General features: G+C 40.4%; 1 protein-coding gene across 1 annotated transcript; it reads left to right on the top strand.

The window, feature by feature from the left end:
- On the top strand, positions 1-21,337 carry CIRSR (corepressor of RBPJ and splicing regulator). Its single transcript, XM_031599450.2, has 10 exons — positions 1-160; positions 532-626; positions 1,401-1,474; positions 3,160-3,173; positions 3,265-3,320; positions 3,554-3,602; positions 3,817-3,934; positions 15,806-15,912; positions 17,994-18,079; positions 19,786-21,337. Exons 1-10 carry the CDS (start codon positions 89-91, stop codon positions 20,495-20,497), a joined length of 1,383 nt encoding a protein of 460 aa, XP_031455310.1. The 5' UTR covers positions 1-88; the 3' UTR covers positions 20,498-21,337.
- The last annotated feature ends 1,128 nt before the right edge of the window (positions 21,338-22,465 follow it).

Below are 22,465 nucleotides of genomic sequence, written 5' to 3'. Positions count from 1 at the left end.
CAGGAAGGCCCGCCCGCCGGCCCGGAAGGCCCGCAGCGAGCGCTGGAGCCGGTAGCGCTCAGCCGGCGGATCGCTCCTCGCCGCCGCCATGGGGAAGTCGTTCGCCAACTTCATGTGCAAGAAGGACTTCCACCCCGCCTCCAAGTCCAACATCAAAAAGGTGAGCGGCCCTCCGGCGCATCCCGGCCGCGGCCCAGGCCTCCCGGGCTCGGACGGCCGTCTCCGTTCCCTGGCTCCAGCCCCGCCTGGCGCGGCGTTGCCTCTTGCTGCCCGCCGTTCTGCGCTCCTGCACCCCCTGCACCCAGCGCTGCGGCGTCCCCTGCGTCTCGTCCGAGCTTCGTTTTCCCCCCGCCTTACTCAGCTTCCCCGCCTTTGTTCTCAAATGTCATTGAAGTTTTAGCTTATCAAAATTATGCTTTGATGGAAGCTGATTTTCAGCACGCTAAACCAATGAAGTGGTTATAGGGTGTGTTTTATGGTACCCTACAGTTTTACAGTCCGCTTGAAGCAGAACCCTCTTGTTTTAACTAGGTATGGATGGCGGAACAGAAAATATCCTACGATAAGAAGAAACAAGAAGAATTAATGCAACAGTATCTCAAAGAACAGGAGTCCTATGATAACAGGTGAGAGTCAGCTCTTCCTGAGTACTTGAAACACTGTTTCTCTCTGACCATGGCAGCAGATGAGGATGGTGATTAGAAAACTGCTGTCTGAGCAGAACTGACAAGATCTGCTTTCAAATCACAGAACCACAGAATTGCAGGGGTTGGAAGGGACCTCAAGAGTTTATCGAGTCCAACCCCTGCTAAAGCAGGTACCATACAATAGGTTGTACAGGTAGGCTTCCATGTGGGTCTTGGATGTCTCCATAGAAAGAGGCTCCACAACCTCTCTGCGCAGCCTGCTTCAGTGCTTCATCACCCTTACCGCAAAGAATTTCTTCTGCACGTTGTATGGAACTTCCTATATACAAGTTTTAGGCAATTGCTCCTTGTCCCATCAGTACGTGTGTCTGAGAAGAGCCTGGCCTCATCCATTTGCCTCCATCCTCCCTCTTAGATATTTATCAACATTAATCAGATTCTCCCTCAGTCAGTGCTACAAAGAACAGGACAGGTAGGTGACCTGATATTGAAACATTCTGATGCAGAACTGCATTTCAGCTGTGATTGAAATGTCTGATCTTTGGTACGCAGTGAAGCATGCAAAAGCATAAAGCATTGACTGGCCCCTTGTTTTTTTTTTTTTTGTATATTCAGCTTTTGGTATGCTGATTAACAGATGGAAAGTTTCTGGTTATTATCCTGATTTTTTGCTGCGTGTTTCTTTTTTCTTTTTTCATTAACCAATACCTATGTGAACGCTTTGTGTATAACACTCCAAACTGTTCCTTTTAGGTTGCTTATGGGAGATGAGCGTGTGAAGAATGGTCTTAACTTCATGTATGAGGCCCCACCTGGAGCAAAGAAAGGTACTGGGATGTCTGTTTGTGGGCAGGCAGAGCTAACATTGCTCTGAACAAATAAATATGGTCATTTAGATACTAAAACAGCATGGTCATAGAGGAGTAATGCTAGAAGGTGTTGCTTTTTGTTTTCCTACTGGAAATATGCAGAGATGGATCATATTTAATAATTTTGATTGCACAGTACTTTAATTTCAATCAAATTGAGAAATACTTTTTAAGTTCAGTGTGAAGGGAAGGTATGACAACATCAGAGGTTCTATGCTTGGCCATGGGTGTTTCTTTAAGGCATTATAAAGCACTGGGTGAGGAAAACTAGACTTTACCAGCACGTTGGCTTCAGCACCACAAACTATTTTGGCCAGCTCTCCTTTTTAGAAATAGCAAAGTAGCTTTTGCATAAAACTTCTGCCTGAAATTCAGCTTGATCCATGTCAGGCATGGGAGTACCAAAGCAAGATGTTAATTAGCTGATGTCTTGTGAATAATAAATACTGGATGACCTAACTCTGGTGCGTCTGGCTGTGACTGTATTTAGTACATTCATGAGCAGGAGTTCCTGAAAGCCTTGCGGACACATTGATGTTGTTAAGTTTTAATGACTGATAGTTGTATGCGCAGGAGTAAGAAAACATAATTTGTAAGAGTTTCTCCCTGAAAACAGGTTGTCCTGTAGCTGTTTTGCTGACCTGCTGAGACAGGAGGACTCAGTAAAGCCAGCGTGTGGCCCAGGCATGCTTCCCAGCTAGTGGGCCTGAGAAGGCTCACCAGGGCTGATTCAAAGCCCTGAAGGCTGACTGACCTTCTGAAGGAGGCTTGGACTCTTGTCACTTCTTGCAAGCCCAGAAATACCATCTCCACCAAACTGAAATTTTGTTCTTGATAATTTTTGTTTTAATTATTACACAAAATATAGAACAGAAATATTTTACTATCTTTCCCTTAAACGTGACCTTTTTAAAACATGAAACTGAAATGATAAGTATGGGCCTATGGGACTGACACAGTGAATGACACAGTCATGTTTATTAAATAGTTTTTAGGGTATTTTTGAGATCCTGGTAAGCAAAATATTCAGTTTAATATAAATAGAACTTTGCAGTAAACCCATGCCTGACAGGAATTACATTAAACCTTGTGAGAGGAAAACCTTTCGTAAATTGTGATTTATTTTTTATGAATTAGCTAATGAAGAAACACATTTTAACAGTCTGTAGTCTAGGAAGCACTTATTTTGAGAAATATGAGTGGAGAAATCTAACTAGACTTCCTCCATTAAATTCTGAATTTGCATATTAATCAAGTTAATGATAACCATCTGACAGGGAGAGTCCCTCTATAACTGCTATGATAGATGCACTGACTAGGAAATGAATTTTCGCTCTATGAAAACTAAAGAGAACTTTGCAGCACTGCAAAGTGCACATTGCACAGTGTTTCTCTGGCTAGAATTTGCAAGTTTTTGTGCTTGTATATCACAGCAATGTAATTTTAACAGATGATTTGGTTTTAAAGGATTTGCAACTGCATATACTAGAAGCTGATTATGTGTTCTCTATTTTAATTAAGTTACTGTTGTATTAGTATATAGTTCAACATGTTTTACTTCCAGATTGGGCACCAGCTGCATTGTATATGTATATAATTAATATATTGTCTCTTTCCTTTTCATGATTTCTGAAAATTCGAAGAGGAAACTAAAGAGGTATTTTATTACATTGTTTCATTACGTTTTCTACCTGCTTACTGGAAGTGTGTAGAAAAAGCTCAAATTTGTCATGCTTTTTGTTTTGTAGCAAGAAGGAGAGACTGAATACAAATTTGAATGGCAAAAAGTCGCCCCTCGAGAAAAGTAAGATGTCTGGATTTCATCCACAGAAAATATATTCTTTAATTTACCTTCCATGGCCTTTTCTTTTTCTTCTTTCTTTTCAGTTTCATTTCTTAGCGGGTCGTTTGTGTAATCATTCATGCCCATGCAGTTAATTAGTAAAAGCTGTAAAGGTCTCAAAGTAGTTTGGTGTGTGATGGTTTACAAAACAAAGTGAATTTACAATATATTTGCTTTTTGTGTTTGTGTAACAGATATGCTAAGGATGACATGAATATCAGAGACCAGCCGTTTGGCATCCAGGCAAGTCACATACATTTCACTCTGTGGAGGTCTTGAGTGTATTGCAAATATTACCTAGCTGCCGAGAATCCACATGGACTTAATTTTATTGTATTTCTCAGTGAGTCTAAAAGCATTTCTTCTGGCTAATAATGCAAATGTTTCTGTAAATGTTAAGTTGTATTGTTAACTAACTTATGCCAGTGTTGTTTGGCTTCTTTTTTTTACCTTTTAGGTGCGGAATGTGAGATGCATTAAGTGCCACAAGTGGGGCCACGTAAACACTGATCGAGAATGTCCTTTATTCGGCCTTTCTGGAATCAACGCCAGCTCAGTGTCCAGTGATGGTTCAGGTAGGCAGCAAATGCCTTTCTAAGGGTCTGGATAAAAACGTGGGGAAAACTTCTCGGGTTCAATTTTGCAAATTTTATCTTCTTTCGAAAGGTTGGTGAAATGGGGAAAAGATTTCATATGTTCTATCCAACATTTCAGATCATTTCAAATGCTAGGGATCTAATTTTCTGGTTACTAAATCATTTTTAGAAGAATCTCTAAAGACTGTTGCTGTTGATTTTTCCTCTGACAAAATGTCAGAAGCTGCAGTGAAATGGTTTCCGTTGGAATGAGAATTACCAAAGAAGTAATCATGTAATGTATTGTCAAAGACTGTCCCAGTTCAGGTTCAGGCAAAGTGCTCTAAAAAGCTGTAGTGTATAAATATATAATAAATAAATATATTTTTGTTAATCATTTGGAAAAATGGAGAGATTTTTTTAATGTATTTGATTACACTTCTATAAATGGATGAGTAACTGGAACTGAGCTTTCCTGGTTTCCTTTCAGCTGGCTTCTGATTGCTTTGTGAACTTTTTTTTTTTAATTAGGTTTTAATAAAGAAGTGGATGTAAGCGTTCAAATTAAATGATGTTTGCCTAGAGTGCTGTAAGCTGACTCTAGTTAGTAATGCTTTTAATATTTTCAAAATCTTGGTCTGTTAAGAGACACCTGGTAACGTGGGTGAGTCTTCGGACTCGCTACTGCACTTCAAAATCATGATCATTCACTTTTGCAGGGATATCACTACGACTGCACACCTATTCTTCTGTTTCTACTCAGGATATCTATTTTATATAGTAGCTCTTAGTTTTATTTCACGCTGGGCCTACCAACAGTCTTGCCTTTCAGAATTGCACCACGCAGATATTTCACTTCTCTGGGATGAGGCATAGAAGACTTAAGTTGAAGGAAACAATGCTTCTTATGCTCCTCTGCTTCTAGGCATTGTCTGATGATTATACCATTGTGTTAGTGATCCTGCAGTTGACATTCTCAGCCTTTATATTCCATAGGTTATAACATCAAATCATCTTCTTACCTCATTCTTACCTTAGACAGAATTGTGCTTGGAGCATTTGGTGGGGGTAGAATTATACAGTGCAGCTGTTACATGTCAGATGTGCTTTTATGCTACAGAAGTTTTTTATTCCAGTTCAAATGATGTGGGCAATTTTTAGGAGCACTTGGCTGGGAAATTTGAAAATATTTGGTGCATGCTTGCACCAGCTTGAAAATGGACTCATTATTTCTAATGCCTACACTTCACAGTGTCAGTGTAAGGCTAACTGCTTGCTTCAAACCCAACTGAACTAATTATCTAGATGCAGGAAAGTTGGAATGCTGTGTGTTTCCTACGAGAGAGATGCTGTCTGGGCATCTTTCCAAACAGTCATGTGAAGCCTAAGAGAGGGATTTAATGTGCAGGATGAATTTTGTGCTAGGAAAAAGCTGTAAAACTGTTTACATGTACTCAGACTGTGCGAATGACCCCACATTTCCAAGTTGGAAGACAGTGTGCTGTGCTGAGCACAGTCTTTAGCAGGCTGAGAGGAAGGATTTCAGCGAGTAGGGGCGGGTGACAGGTTGGGGTTTGTATATATAATTTGTAAGGCACTGTGATCTTGGGTTTGAATAGTCAGCTGTAATGATACTACTACCTTCTCATTTTTTCTTTCAGGAAAACTGTATGTAAAAACATTGGTGGTAAAATTTAAAACAATTGTAACTTCTTCATTTAATAGCAGATAAGAGGTTTATAGGAACGGGTAATATCATTAATTAGATCAGCAGTAAAAAAGGTTGTCTGCTTTTTCCAACCTCAGGCATGCAATTCTCTCATCAGCTTTTCTAAATTTTCATCTGATTTAATAACAAGCTAAGTTATGCTCCTCTGAGGGGTTCTGGAGTTTCCTTGACTCTACATGAAGTATGCAGTTAAGTGAGAACACAAATTATTTAATTCAGTAATTCTCTTAAGACTCATAATTTATGCACATTATGTGAAGCTTACATCTCATTTTACAAAAATTTTACCATTTTTTGAACTGAACCCTGATACCAGTCCTATGTTGTCTGGGATGGGGGATTAAGCCCTTGTCTTCGTGTTGCTGAGAGCTCTACGCAGGTGTTACCATCAGCTCTGTAAACTTAGCCTTAGCTGAGGGTAAAGTCAGTTTGTCAGAACAGTGTTTTTACATTTCCTGACAGGGCACTGCAATGCTAGAAAGCCAAAACCTGTCATGTTCTGATCAACCCCCCCCACATGCACAGTATAATCTTGCTTTGACCATTTCTCTTCATTGTTGTTTCCTTTCATTAAATCTTTTTATGAGCCTTAATGCTGAACCAGTTTGCACCTCTGAGAATGTTTGTCTTCCTCTATAAAACACAGCTCTCTGAGCTTTGCTTCTTCCTGCTTCTCTTTATCAGTAATTATGTCCATTACTATTCCTAAGCTGCTTATTCCTAGTTGGTTTTTTTTTTCTGATTATTTTCTAATACACTGAAAATGTGTTCTGCTGTGCCATTCCTTAATTTGATTGGCCTAGAAGGCAGAAAATACTATTTAAAGACAGTAATACTTGGAAAAGTTAGGAGGTAATTCCTTCTGTAGGAACTCCATCTCTGAAAGCTTGTTCCTACTTTATGTGTTATGAAAATTGAAATGTAAGTGTAGTCTCATAAATGAAGAGTACAACGATCTAAGAAATAGAGATATGATAATAATAATAAAAAAAAATAGTATAACAGTTAATATTCCAGGACTGCAAATAGCTTATGAAACTGATTTTCTTTGATGGATCCAATCTAGCCTATTGTCCTGATTTCAGCTGGAACAGAGTTAATTTTCTCTATAATGTCTGCTAAGATGTTGTGTTCTGTTTAGGTAAAAACCATTGTTGATCCCACACCAACGTTGTAGTTGTTGCTGAGCAGTGCTGCACAGAGCCAGGGATGTTTCAGCTTTTCAACTTCTCTTACTGCCCTGGCAGTGGGGGGCTGGGAGGCACAGGGAGCTGGGAGGGGACAGAACCAGCACAGATGACCTAAACTGGCCAAAGGGCTGTTCTGCATGATGCCACACAGTATGGAAGTATAAAACTAGGGGAGTTGGTTGGGGACTGCCACAGCTTGGGGACTGGCTGAGCATTGGTTGGCGGGTGGTGAGCAATGGCATTTCACGTCAACTTTGCTTTTCTGTCTCAGTAAATTCATCTCCAATCTGGGTTGCCATGAGGCTTTTTCTCCTGATTCTTTTTCCCTTCCTGCTGGGAGGAGGGGTGAGTGAATGGCTGTGTGGTGCTGAGCTGACTGCCAAATTAGACCATAGCAGTCCTTTTCGATGCCCAACATGGGGCTTGAAGGGTTGAGATGAAGATGGATCTGACCAAAGCATGTTAGAATTGTTACAAGCTTTATAGTAGCATAGTAGTTGCTAGTCACAGTATTGATTCCTTCACTTGCAGTGTGGTTTTATTTGCTTTCATAGTTACTTTTCTTAGTTACTTTCTTGTTTATCATTGCTGGGGGCTGGCCTGAGGTTACATGTGGTTTTGCCATTTTGTAGATAGCAGACACTCATATACATTGACCATGAACTTAATGTGGTATTCTAGCAATTTGGGAACCTTACTGTGAGGGCTATTAAAAAGTTCTTTACTACAGGCAAGTTAAAATAGGCTTTGAAATTTTTGAATACAGCTGGGATATTCAAACTGGCACAATCCTATTGCTGTGTCTTCTTTGTGTTTCTGGTTTTATCAGTGGTTAAACAACCATTGCAAAACACCAGCCAGAGATGTGCCCTGAGGCAGGATGGCTGTGGGTGGCAAGGTGTGTGGGAGGAGTGGGCAGGTATTAATTACCATCTCTGAATGGTTTGGAATTCACCTCTTATCAAGTGCAGAATCCTAAAAAGCTGACAGAATGTTTTAAAAAGGTGTGCCCTGATCCTGGCAATACAAAAGAGTTAGAGCCCGCTGTGCTGTGCTGGTGCCTGGCCTGTGCCCATCAAACACTGTTCAACGCTATTCTGTACCCTCAAAAAGAAGAAAATGCCTCTGGGTCTATCCCAGCCCCTGCAGGAGGTCCTGTGGCTGAACCAGAGAGCCAACAGGAAGCAGAAGCTGCCCATCCCCATCTTGCCTTGTCCTCCTCCAAAAATTTAAGATGCCTTCAAAAGGTCGTCTTTGAATGGCATCTTCAATTTAATAAAAGTGCAGCATCTTTAAATGCTCAAATCAATAAGCTTCAGTGGGATTTTAAAATAAAAGAAAGTAATGCAGAAACGAGTCATGTCAAAGGGAAAGAAGTAGCATGTGAACAGAACAGTGAATTAGTGGTTGGGATGGTGATCTGCCAAGAAGCACAGTTACTGCATTCCAACATTCTTGCGTTTCTTGATGTTTTGTTGCCTGAAGTTTTTCAAAGTAGTCTGGTCTGCTCTTAGGAAGACCTTCTGCTGCAGGCATGAGAAATGTACATTTCACTTTTAATTGCCAGTATTAGTTCCTTTTATATGCTATAAATGATGCATCCCAACGCACAGAGAAAACGCTGAATAGCGCTTAATGCAGGTGCAATAGGTGTTCTAATGTTCTCCTTCAGGAAGAGAGCAGAGCAAAATTCCTTATTTGGACTCAGGCTTTTCAGCCACAGAATAAAAGCTTAACTTAAAATGAATGAAAATGAGACTTTGTTGGATTTAGTTGGGTTATCTGAAGTTCTACTCTGTTAGTCTTTGAGGAAAGAGGTGCAGTTCTCTCCATTCAGCAAAAGCTACTGGTCTTTGCGTTTATCTGATGTGATGGCTGCATTGTCATCTTCCTTCCTGCATGGAATCCAGAACAGCAATCTCTAAGTGGTTTCAGCGTTGAGTATCTCACACAGAGACCAGTTGCTGACTCTGCTTTGCTCAGGTGGAACCAGCATGGGGGTGCAGCGCGCATGGCACACAACTCTGGTTTGTTCGAGTGAAGACCTCTATCTTTCATGATGTAAAATACACTGCAGTGCACCAGCAAACAGCAAAATAATTACAATCAGTCCCTTAGCTTAGGCTTGGTTATTTTGCTTCTGGGACTATTTTACTAATCTAGCAGGTAATTCATACTAGGAAAAAAAATAATAATCTTACCATTAAAAAAGCGCCTTTTGAATAATATCTCACCAGTGAATAGAGATTATTTCTGCAATAAGGCAATTTCAGTGGATGTGGTTAGCATGGGATAATCACACCCCTGGGGTACAGCCTTGTCTGTAATCTCCCAGGAGTGTAATTATTTCATGATAACTGCACCCCCTGATGTTGCATTATTTCCATTATGAAATTCTTAGTTTTAGATATAAAGTAACTTACTTTGATCACTGGAAACTGCGAAGTAGTGTTAGAATGCTCCAACTGTGACACGTACAGAGACCAACTGATAAGATTTACTTCTCCTTTACAAAGTTAAATTAGGCAATCAAAATGCTGCTTTGGGCTAAACTACTTTACTTTTTTTTTTTTTAACTGGTAAAATCTAACTTTCAAAGTTCAGACAAGATGAAAGCATCTCTTGTGGTTCTGACTTTACGTGCAGCTGTGCATATATGTGTGTATATGCACATATGGAGTATGTGATATGGAGAGTAGAAACATGCCACTAGCATCTAAAAGTTTGCCTGTATAATCCTTCATTTTAATTGTTAACCAGCAACTGCTGTTGGTTCTGGTGCTTTTCCATGCTTTTTGTTTGCTTAACATTATTAGAACACAGACTCATAGGTTTTACGTGCAAAAAACATATGAAGTAATTTTGTTAATTCACTTCAACATTGCCTGTAAGTGCCGTGGTCAGATAAATCAGTCCAATTTGATGCTCTTGGCCTATTGAACCTAGGCTGGAGAGTGCTGGGCATCATTCTCTGCTGTGCACTGCTTTCAAAATGTTACAGTCAACTGCTTCCATATATGTTCTATGCAGTGAAGAAACAATTCTGCAAAATGGTTTACATATTTATGGAAAACTGACGCAAACAAAAGTCAAAATGTGACTGAGTGATATGTATGTGTATCTAGTGTCTGACATTCTACCAAGATGAAAAGGCTTTTGGTGTGTCAGTGTAAATGCAGCCTTCTGAAGGCTCATCAGCACCTCCTAAAGCTTGTGCTACTTTTGTGTTACCCCAGCATCCCCACACTCACTGTGCTTGTCTGTTGCTCTCTGATCTTCAGCTTCTTTGGGGGTGTGAAATCCCGTGCCATAGAGATCATTGAAATCGTCAGCCATACTTAGACAAGAAAAATGGGATCTATGTCTGTATTATTTTATGAGTAGAATTTCCCTGCATGTTTTCCGGCGACAGATGTGGTACCATTTTGTTTTCCCACAGATAAGAAGTGCATTGTATTGGGAATGCAGGAATGGATTGAAGTGTTCTCTTGAATCTGTATTAACAAAGGAGAGGTATTTGAATATGCTAACTGTGACCATTAGTATAAATGGTCATCTGCAGAATTGCACACGAAACTTTCCTTTACGGTCTGCAGCTGAGACTTTTGATTGTGAGCAGTAGGAGCCCTAACAGAGTCTTCGCGTAGTTCAAGAACTATCTCATTTCAGAATAATCCTCCACTTCTGCTTCAGAACCCTCTGTATTTGGTGTGAATGGCATTTGAGTAATAAATATGGATTCCTGTAGCAGTTTGATGATTTAAATGTTTTTTTACTTCTTAAAAATTCAAGATTCTCTGAAATAGCCTGCGACAAAAGCACGGCAATGTGTTACATTCAGTTAAACTGCAGATGCTCTGAAGAAAAGCTAATTAAAAGCCAGAGGTTTTGTATTCGTTGGTTTCTCTCAATGCCAACTGCAGCAGTTGCTTTGAAGTGTAAATATGGTCTGAATGTAGTCATCCCCAAAAGAGATGGAAAAATTATCAGTGAAAAATGATCAGTTCTGAATTAGTGGAGGCTGCATAAACTTGCTGGGTTCTTCACGACCAGGGTCACGATCACATAATTATGATAATAGCTCTTTGTCCTTTAGATAAATGAGAAGTGTCTACTCTTATCTCTGCCACAACTGCAGTGAAACTTCACAGAAGATATGGTGTGATTAGGCTCAGCCTGTAATTCTTTCCCTTTTTTGTTCCATTTCCTTTTAATCCACCTGAAAAAAGAACCTACAAAACTGTGTGGAGAGCACAAAAAGTATGTGGGTATATTATTGACAAACCTGTCTCATCATTTTGAAGTTAGGTTGTCTTTTAAAGCAAAACCCAAAAAGCCTTGTGTCTAAGTGATTTCAGCCTATATTCACCCTTCTTGTGATCATCTGCTAAGGCAACCAGCAGCGTGGTTTTCCAACACTTATTTCAGGTGAAAGGGCTGTATGCAGTCTTCCTGGTGTTCACAGGTCTGCAGTAGTCTACCTGCTCAGCTGCAGACACAACAGAACCAGGCGCTGTTTGTTTCTTTTATGTTCCTGTTTAGAAACTGTAGCATGCAGCCATGCTGCTCTCAGCCAGTGGAGTTGTATTGCTTGTGAGCTTATGATGCACTGTTCATCTTCAATGGGTAATTCAATAAATTCCTATCTGTTTTGCTTAGAGATCACTAATAAGGTTTTAAGATCTGATTGGCAGTTGCCAATGTGATTGATTTATTCAACAACAGAGCATGGCTTTAATATTGCTATCATATAGCAAATCAAATTTCTTTTTGGAAGAATTACGGCATCATGCTGTCCAAGGTGAACATGAGAAAGGCCTAAGCATGCCATCACCATTCTACTTTGTTAACAAAAAGCACATGGTAATAATGGATAAGCCTTCAGAGTCTCTTGTCCTTGGTTTGTAAGTGACTTTTTTAGCCTAGGTAGAGAGGAGTATACTGAATGTGAAGTGTACTGATGAAGGGCTAGCAGATAAGTCAGTGTGCTTTTATTTGCGTTTGTATAAATTTTATCTCTGTTAGCAAGTGAGGAGATAGCTGATGGTATGGTGAGGAATGGGGAAGCTCTAGAAAAGCCCAAACACATTCTGAATATTCTGTTGGCACAAAAAATGAGCATTGGTTGAAATGAAGGTTAAAAAGTTGTGATTAAAATGGCACCATGAAGAATATACTGCTTTTTTCAGTTCTTCTTTTTTTTTTTTTTTAATATGGAATGGCTTATTTCAATTTGCAACAATATGTAACTGCATCTGCTATGTACTGGCTGGGATGATTTCTTCTGCCACAGGCAGGAATGTTGGTTACAGTATTACTGCTTCTTACCTCTTTGCTTTTCATATGTATTCTGTAATAAAAATCTAGATAGGGATGTCATCGATTGCAAAGAATAGATGGGTTTGTTTGTCTGTACTGGTGACAGTAGTGAAAGCTTTTATCAGTAAGTTGAGCTGACGCTGTCGAGGGTAGCACAAGCAGATAGATGGAAAAGTACTATCTTGGTGATACTGGCAATCACAGTATTATGGTCTGTCCTTACTGCCACTGAAACTGTTGTAGAAAAAGTGGTATTTAATCACAGTTGTTATGAAAAAAGGTTTTAATGTCCTGTTGGCTAATACTGGATAATTTGAAAAATGTGCTTTAGACATTTTAATGGAGGTCTGCTGGACGGCGTGTTACAGCTAGCATTGTTCTCCCAAGGAGCAGTCCTTTGCCCATGCTCATTAGAGGAAACATTCTGGCAACAACAAAGCATTACACACGCTCTTTGCGTTTGTGGCTTTGTTGAAAAATACAGACAAAATGGAAAATGACAGTTTTGGCTATAGGTTCTCTTGTTTCAGGGCTGTGAGTGGGGGTAATAATGTGGGGTGGGAGAGCCTGCTGTAAGCTAGGCGGTCAGTAATTGAAATCCAGAATTATATTGCCCCCTGGTTGTTTAATAGAAGCAGAATTGATTCTGTTAAATTGGTCTCAGTAAAGTGCAGTAAGAAATTGGAGGGCTCCTTATTATAGAAACAAATTGACAATATGTTGTAGAAGTCTTCGTATGATATCCTTGTGAAATCCAGCATAATTGATGCTCACGTGGGCTTCAAAAAAATTCTACTTACAGCTCTTCTATTTATTTAATTGCATGAATATTGTAGAGATGCACCAACAGCTGTCAAGCTAAGGTTGTGCTCAGGTTGTACTTTCTGAAGACTAAAATCCTTCTTTCTGCACTTCATTGAATGGTTTGAGTTTTCAGGTTTAATGTCCCAACCCGTCCTTTTTTTTTTTTTTTTTTTTTTTTTTCTCCTTTAAAACTACCTTGAACAAAATATAAGAGAGAATAAAAATGTTAAGAACTCTGAGAATAAGCAGGAAGAAATAGCAGCCTATTTGCTTGAAAACAGTAGTTCTTCAGGCTGTGAAAAAGATAAAAAAAATGTGAAAAATAAAAATGTAAATTCTAGAAAATAAGCTTGGAAGATTGAGAAATTGCTATTTAAAAATAGCAAGGTACTCTATTTGACTTGTTTCAGAAAGAATAAGAAACAGATGATGAAACATTATGGCTTTAAGCTTATTTTTAGTTAGCTGACGGTGGAACACTGAGAGACTTCTGTTAGGATTCCTAGCAATCTGCTATTTTTACAGAATTTCTACATCTAGCTTGCTATTAACTTATGATATAATGTCCTCTCTGGTTCTTTTCACCTGCGTGAGATCACTGAGCTGGCTTCTTCCCGGGCAGTCTCACAAGTCCCTAAGGAATGCATATCTGAGGATGTTGTGGTTTGAAGCATGGTACAAAAACGGGGTCCCTTTTGGGGAGAAGGAAAAAATAACCACGCCATTAAGATAAGGGGAGAGAACAAGATAACGCTGCTGTGCACACCCAGCAGCCTGCCGCATGGTATGGAATACTGGTAAAACCAGGACAGGGGGTGTCCATTTGCACAGTACACAAAGTATGTTTCTTTTCTGATGAAAGAGTGATTGAAAATTGATGGATGCCGACTGTGGAGTACTTAGGTAGCATCGATTCCCGAGAGCTTAGCCAACTGAGAGCCGCTCAGCCCAAGCTTACCATCTGTCCTTAACGTACAGTTTTAAAGGAAGACCAGATAAGAAACAATTGAATTCATAAACTGCTTTAATCTCAAGGTCTTGTAGTACATTTGGTGTAACTTGTGCATGTCCACCAGACAGGAGTGAGAGCGATATGTCAGCTCTCCTTCCTATGGTAGTTCCATGCTGAAGCACTGCAGATGGAGCTATGAATGTGTCTCCTTGATGTCATTAATAAACATGGCAGCAAGGCTTCTATAAATTTGCTTTAGCCATGTTCACTTTCCTTTTTAGCATAGCCATGATGTGCGCGGCTGTGCTGATGCTGGTGTGAGCAGGCACTCTGGCATGCCCCCTCTTCACTTGTGTTGGTCTGTGCTTTACAGCTCAACTGCAGTCAGTTGGGCAGAAATGCACCAGAATCGGTAGCGTCGTGCATCTGTGACTGGCTTTTTGTGTGGAAGAGGAAATTACTTTACTTACCTCTTAGCAGTGCTGCTGTGAACAAAGAATGCCTGAAAGGTTTGTTTCTAGAAAATGAGCTATGGGTAAAAGTGCATCTATGGGGAAAAAGATAAGCCCCTACTTAATGGACCATGTGGACTCAAGTAAAGACTGAGAGGGATCCTTCATCAGAAAATCGTTGTGCCTGGCAAAATAATGAATTGGTGAAAAAATGCAAGGGATCCTGAAACATGTCCAGTTTTCTCTTCTTCATTCTTCCTTAGTATATAGGCCTGTTTGTTTCTGTGAACAGTGTGTTATACAAGAAAAGTCAGGAACAGTCAAAGCTGATTTTTTTTTTTTTTTTTTTTTGAGAAAGTGCTATTTTGTGTTTTCCATAGTAATTCCACTTTCTGTACTTACCCATGTTAAAAAAAAAAAAAAATCAATTGTCTTGTTCTCCACAACCCAGAAACTCGCAAAACCACAAAGCAGGATGGATATGTTCTGTAAGAGTAAATTGATCTTATGATTTACATGTTGTTTAGTGAAGTATTACTGACTGCTCCGTGCTCTGTATAACATGCCTTCGAATTTTACTTTAGCTTGCCTTCTCCATTTGCCTTACACAGCCATTGACAGGAAGGCTAGTGAATGAAGTGCTATGGAGATTTACCAAAAGGGACCTACCAAAAGCAGGTGTGTTTAGGATGAAGAGAAAATGCCTGTTCAGGGAATTATATCTCGATAATTGTAGCATTCAGTTAAAGCCAAGGAGCCAGGTGTGGGGTACGTAAGTTACAGCGAAGCCAGCACAGTGCAGACAAAGCTGCTGTGCCTAATCCCAAACACCTATGGTAACCTGAGGTACTGCACGCTTCTGAAGCTGCAAGCTGTGAGCGACTTAGAGTAACAGCACAGACACCCAGCACGTCTGGGGGGCCCTAGGATGAATAAGGACCTAACAGATTTTCCGTGTATTTATTTTCCGTCTGTTTCTGCTGATGGTTACTTTTTATGTTTAAGTTAAAAAATGCGTGAAAAATTATGGAAAATGCTTTATTAGTGACATAGTAGCAATGCATTTTCCCATTGTGTTAGGGGAGAAGGGGCACTCACGAGTCTTGTTTTATGCTTTTTTCTTTCTGTTTTCTGTGCATTTTGTACTATAGCAGAAATACACTTACCTAAATATATTGTTTTCAACATGACAAAGTTACATAAGAGAATCCCCTTGTACTTAAAGAAAAATGCAATTATTTTCTATTCTGAATCTCCAGACTGCTGTTTTAGAAAATCATATCTGATTATTTGCTCAGCAGAAGATTATTGAGTTGATTTAGCTGTGATTTTACTTAACAAAGCTTCAACTGAATTCCTACTGTGGAGTCCAAAAAAGGTAGAGAGATATAAATGATACATTCAAACTGTGATTTTTGTGAACAGGGCCATCAATGCACCCCTCGGAGCTAATAGCGGAGATGAGAAACAGTGGGTTTGCACTGAAACAAAATGTACTGGGGAGAAACTTGACCGCAAATGATCCATCACAGGTAATGATCTTTTTACCAGTAAGCTGAAAATGTCTATAAATCTAAATGTGATTGCTTGTGAATTGCTGCTTAATGTTTTCCAATATGCATATCCATAGGAAAGCTGAATAGCTGCACCAGTGGAAAATCTCCAGAAACTTACTGTGTTTTCCAGCTCTGTTTTAGTCAGAATGATGAATCATAAGTTACCTTCTCTTTTTTAAAATCTATTTGTAAAAATTAAATACCTCCTTTGGGTGACTAAAAATCAAATTTTTCATAAAGGAATGGTTATGGGTTTTGCCACGTACTTGCGATGCAACGGTAGTCTCTGCGTGAATGTTTGAAAAAGCATGGCAAGTATTGCCAGGAGTGCTATAGCTGAAGCTGTTTGTGGTTAACTGAATGTTGTTATGTCTATTATTTCTGAGGGAGAAAATATTTAATTGTTATTACTTAGGCTGCACTAAGTATACTTCAAGTAGAGGCAATTCTATAATAATGTAAAGTGAAAAATTCACATGCATTACTTGAGTGAGATGCTATACAATAACCTTTGTTCCTATGGGAAGATAGTCAAACTGCCATGTCACCAAGTTTAAACTAGAGACGAGACAACAGCCCTCAGTTGGTCTTGAAATGCAAAGCAACAGTACCTTTTGTCTCCACAGTTGGATGTATGTAGGTTGCTCCCAAAGTAATGCTTCCTATTTATTTCCACTGAAACAACAATGAAAACAAAGAGCACAGTAACACTGTTTAATAGAGTGAATTCTCAGCTACAAAACGTTTTTCAATGTGGTCACCACCATTAGCTGATTCACACAGATGAACTGAGTGAGATGCTCTTAATTTTTTGGTGTGAGAGCTGTGCATGGCCACCTGGAACATGACTTGTCTTTCACATTGCTGTCACCACGGCTGAAACACACCACCCACCAGCTCACTGTGCTCACATCTGCTGTTTGAGCTCCATAAACATTCGGCAAGCATCAGTGAATATTAGAAGATGCAATTTTTTCTGCGTGGGGGAATTCAGTGACACACCTTTTGCTCTGTGCCCACTTCCATGTCAGACACCATTCTGCCAGACTGCCCCTCTGCTGCCATCTGTCACACAGCAGCATCATGTAATGGAATATTGGTGGGAAGGTTCAGCCTCTACTGCCACACCACCCGCATCTGCCTCTGACACTGTGGGCCAACTTAATAAAATGGAAGGCAGTACTTCTGGAGCAACCTTTGTAACTGCATTTTAAAAAGTGTGTACTATAGAAAAGATGCAGCATCTGGGCACTGTTAAATGGAGTACTTTAGCCTTACATTAGGTGTGATGTTTCTTGGTTTTTGGTTGTTTTTTTTTCTTCTTCTTCTTTTTTTTTTTTTTTTTGGAAGAGCTTTTTAATCTTTATTTCTTCTTTCCCCTCCTAAGTGTGGCTAAAATTAAAAACATTGTGGTGGAGAACTGTAGTGTACCAGATGCACATCATTTGAAGAACTGAGGGTCATAAAGTAGCTATGCTTTGTTGATTGCAGTACTGTATGCAGATTGTATGATTACCGTATTTTGCATTGCTAGAACACTTTATGAGCATTTAAACACTAATAACACAACAGTGAGGTAGATATGTTAATACCCATTTTCCTAATGACAAAACTGAGACAGAAAAGTAATTTGCTTAAATTACTCCGGGTTTGAGCAGAACTAGCATCGTACCTATTCATCCAAGCATGATAAAAATGAGGTGACTTATCCTAGGGAATCGTGTGGGCTCCAAAATTGGCTCATTTTTATTAACTGTTTCAGAAATGTTTCTTTCCCTGGCAGTGATTTTTCATATGTTACTAATAACTTCTGTTGTATAACCCCTACATTACAGCACCTACTCAGCTTGGAGACAGAATGTGGGTGGGTGTTTTTTTTTTTTCCTTGCAGCAAGTATGTTGCTTTTCCCAAAGAGTCTTCAGTTGACTTGGTAATACAAGCACATTCGTGCCTGTGCAAAAATAAGGCATGCACAGATGCATCACTTTTAATGCAGCAATCTGAATGGGGAGGTTATCTTTATCTGAGGACTTAATGTTGTACTGCATTTTTCTAGGAATTTGTTGCAAGTGAAGGAGATGATGATCCAGAAGTTGAATTTTTAAAATCACTATCAACCAAACAGAAACAGAAACTTTTAAGGTAAGTGCAGTATGGAAGTGGAAGGGCTCTGTGTCAGCAGTAGCTCTGATCCCATAGTTGTCTCGTGCTCTCTTGTCCCTTTACCTTTTCTATGTCATCGAAGAGCTTAGCACCATCAGTACGGAAGAATGTGAATTCTGTTTAATATACACTTGACCCCAAATAGCACTGTGCAGCGTGTCTGTTTGTCTAGCTTTTTTTGTCTTAATTGGTCCGTTCTAATCTAATTGGGATGCCTTTGCATTGTGCCCTGTTTCTCATCTAACTGGGATTCTGAAATAATAACTGGCTCATCGAAGATGCTGCCAACTCCTGTTTTAAAATATTATGTTGTACTCCATTGCTGGCAGTATTTTCTTCCAGAATTAAATATTATATATGTTTGTTTACTGGTTTACAACTTGGCCAAGTATGTTATTTTATTCCATGCAGCTGAAGTGAACCTAACCTTGCACCTTGTTATTTCTGTTGAGGTGTGTCGGTGTGCTTTAGGGTCAAGGGTTTATAGATTGCTGCTTCAGCTAAGCCAGCAGAGGGAGCTCCTCGTATTTCTGTACTTCTAATAACAAGTTGATGAGGTTTTCATTATTTGCTTCTATCCTACCCATTTCATCTATCAAGTGACTTGCAGTATTTTCCTCTGTTAATTTGCAACATTGGCTTGAAGTAACATGAATGTGTGTAAGAGCTACTGCCAGATGGATCCCATACAGGTATCACTGGTTAAAACTGCAGTCAGCTTTCAAGGTTAAAAAAAAAACAACCCAACACACTGTGTACATGGAGAGCAGAAGAGGAGAAAGGTAAATTGTTAAGCAGGTACCTGAGTAGGAGGTTCATATGGTAACTGCATATGTAACCAATCATTCACTGAAAATAGTGGGCATATTCTGTGTTTATTTTAAGTAAGGAATGTATATGTAGTTTGAGTAACTTAAAACAGTACTTTGTTTGAACTTCTGCTGGCCCAACACAACTAATCGTAGTACTTCATATTTTCAAAGCTGAACTTCAGTAAATGTTTGGGTCCTTTAGATTTTATGAGTCTGAAGGGATATTTCTAATACGCTGCAGGTAATGTCATTATTCAGTCACTGGTTTTCTGAGAAGTGAGCACAGCAAGCAATGAGTTAATAATGCAAACTTCTGCAGTTAAATGGCAGTGAGTGCGCGTGCATGACAGAGCACTGTAATTGTGGGCTGGAGCATTTACATTTCTGTTTGTGACAGAAGATGTTATTGAAAATATCAGCTTTATTTGCCTGGAGAACAGGCTTTAAAATCTCAGTTTCCATCACTAATAGGAAGTGAATGCTCATTGTTTTTTTTTTCCTTTTCAAAATCTCTTACAAGAATGCACAAATAAAAGCAGCAGATTTTCCAAACTGTCTCCAGCAGACTGACAGTAAGAAAGCACTACCAATTAATTATCTGTATTCCTGGTGATAAGGCCAAAATGTACTTCTCTTTTTTTAAAATTAAGGAATTGAAAAACCATATTCTATCTATGCTTAGCTCAAGGTTAGAAGCTTAAAATGATTTTAAATACTTTTCTGGACGAGGATTGAAATTCAACACGCTTTTATGGAAAATAGTGTATTTACTGCGTAGGACGAGTGAAGTAGTCAACTTTAAAAGACAATGACTGTAATCTAGAGTATGTTAACAAGTCTGATTGCGCTACTCTCTTATTTTGAAAATAAAAGGAAATTGGATCGTCTGGAAAAGAAAAAGAAAAAGAAAGACAGAAAGAAGAAAAAGCAGCAAAAGAAAAAAGGCAAGAGTAAACACAAGAAACATAAGATGAGCTCCTCTTCCTCATCCTCCAGTGAGTCTTCAGGAAGCAGCAGCGACAGTGAGACTGACAGCAGAGATAAAGCAGCACAAAAGAAAATGTATTCTAAGAAAAGAAAAAAAGACAAGTTTTCAGAGGCTAGCAGCAGCGATTCAGAAGGAAAAGCAAAGACTAGGAAGGAAAAACTTTATGAAGATCTCTCCAGTAGTCACGGTAACAAGGACAAAGACAGGGAGAAGTATAGACTTTTAAAGCAAGATAGTTCTGCGGAGAACAGCAAATGGAGCTCCTGTGAGGGGGAAAGAAGGTCCAAAAGCAAATACCAGAGAGAGACTGAAAGAAAGGAGAGGGATAGCAGAAGCCAGAGCGCAGATGAGAGGAGAGGGAGAAGCCCTTGCACAAGTCACAGCAGTCACAGGCAAAGGCAAACAAGAAAAAGCCCAAGTCAAAGCCCTGGTGAAGAGCGTCACAGGAAAAATGAAACCAGGAGCCCCAGCACAGATGGGCACAGAAAGGAGAAAAAATACAGAGAGAGCAATGGCGACAAGTGCAGTAAAGTAGAATACAGAGAAAGGAGCAGAAGGAGTAGAAGCAGAAGCCGAGAGAGGAAAAAAAAGAGATAGTGTAGGGGGCCTGTGCAAACGAAAATGTCTCCTTCTCGATGATCCCTTTAATAAGGGCTCAGTTACACACTGCTCTTTGTTTTCCAACCTTTGTAACTAGCATTTCCTAAATAAAGCCAACAGCGTCATTTCTATGATGTTACAATATCTGTAAATTAGGACAAATGTTGCGGAATTTTTCTTACTGTATAAATATTCTTGTTGGCAAATATCTTATGTGTACATGCAGTAACTCCTAGACCTGTGTTTGAAAGTATTTCAGAGCAGCGTTTGATATCCTTGATTTTTGTCGGTGGTGATTTTTGTTTTGATGCAACTGTGAGGGGAAGCAGAAAGTAATAGGGAAGAATCCTGGGGCATGTTAAATGGTAACAAATGTTTGAGATAGCTGTGGGTAAAATCCCTGCTTCCGACATCAAAACATCATGTTGTAGAGGGCTTTTTGTTGTTGTTGTTGTGTTATACTGCACCATTTTTCCTAAAGTTCCCCGTGAGAGATCAATTTCATGAGTTAAAACAACAGAGAGACATAGTTCACATAAGTGTGTAGCCAACATTTTTTGACCTCCTGCAGTGTACAGCTTGGTCAGGGCTATCTAAACATCTTGAACCCCTGTTGGTGTGTGTCAGTACAATGTCAAGTTATTGTTCAGTAAGCTCTCAAGACATGAAAAGAGTATTTACTGCCTCGACTGCTCCGGGTGTTTCATCGTTTGTGGTGGGAAGTTAATGTAAATATCCATCCTTTAGTTTTTGTGGAACAGACTTCTTCTTGGTGACTGTTGTTCTTCACATGCTGTTATGAACTTCAGTAATAAAATACCTTATTATTTAAAAGCAGTGAGAACTGCCTTCTTCTCCAGTGTTCTCAGTCGGTACAAATGCACAAGGCAATGCTTTGCTTTCTGTTTCAGGGCGGCAGGTGGAGATACATCAGTGAACAGGTGAAGGTGCTGCTGAGCTGACGGGCAGCTTTCTGCCCCTCCTCACTGCCGGGGCAAACAGCACTTTATTCCCAGTCCACTTCTACTTCTTAAAACTGTCATGCCGCTTTTCAGTATCGCACAGAGTATAATATATGGTGGAAGTGACCTGGCTTATCTTTTAAGCACGTGTGAATGAGTTTGAAAGGGCGAGCCATTAAGCGATGTCACCTTCTTCTAAATGCTTCTGCATGAGGTTGCTCGGAGTGTTCTTAATGAAGTGGCCAGGACTAAAGATGTGCACAATCCAGCGGAGTCAAGCCCTGCGGCAGTGTGTGCGTGAGAGCTCTGAGTGAGCAACAACAGGAGGCTGCTCAGAATGCCCATGTGAAGAATCCAAACGTTGTCTCGTGAAGAATGTGCTGTCTGTCCCTCTGGGATGGGCAGTGTGATAGGGGAAAAGGCCTATTCTTGTGGCAAACTTCACGTTACACGCAGCAGGAAAATTCAAGGGGTAACAAACAAGCAATGGGGCGTGCATTCCCAAAGCAGGGGCTGCGTGTGGCAGCGTTCTGTGTGCGGCAGGGTTCTGGTGCCCACCCGGGAGGGGCAGCTGATGCCTGCAGCTGTGGGCACTTGGCCGGGCCCCGCCATGTGCGCCCACTGAGGTGCGCGCTGAGCACACCTGGCCTCCTTCCACAGGTATGCCGGGAAGTGGTGCGTGCTCAACGTGAGGCCGCCACGATTGAAAGTTACAGCAGGGAGAGCGCGATGTTGGACGCGTCTTTCAGAGACCACCAGCTGAAGAGCTCTCAGCAAAGCCGCTCGTACTCAGGAGGCTCTCCCTGCTGAAGGTCCGGGCGGCCCGCAGCCGGCCCGCCACCCTTAGGAAGGCACGTAGCGGGGCGGGCAGCGGGGCGGCTGGAGAGCGGCCGCTGTGCGCAGGCTCGGGGCGAAACCCCGCCGGGACCCCTGGCAGCGAGGGCAGCGCGCGGGGCGCCGGGTTCGCGGCGCGGCCGCTCGGCGGAGCCCTGTAGGAGGTGCT

This window comes from Phasianus colchicus, chromosome 7 (genome assembly GCF_987193195.1).
Source record: "Phasianus colchicus chromosome 7, bPhaCol1.hap1.1, whole genome shotgun sequence".
Taxonomy (NCBI): domain Eukaryota; kingdom Metazoa; phylum Chordata; class Aves; order Galliformes; family Phasianidae; genus Phasianus; species Phasianus colchicus.
The sequence above is the reverse complement of the archived record's forward strand: the minus strand, read 5'-3'. Positions and strand labels throughout refer to the sequence as shown.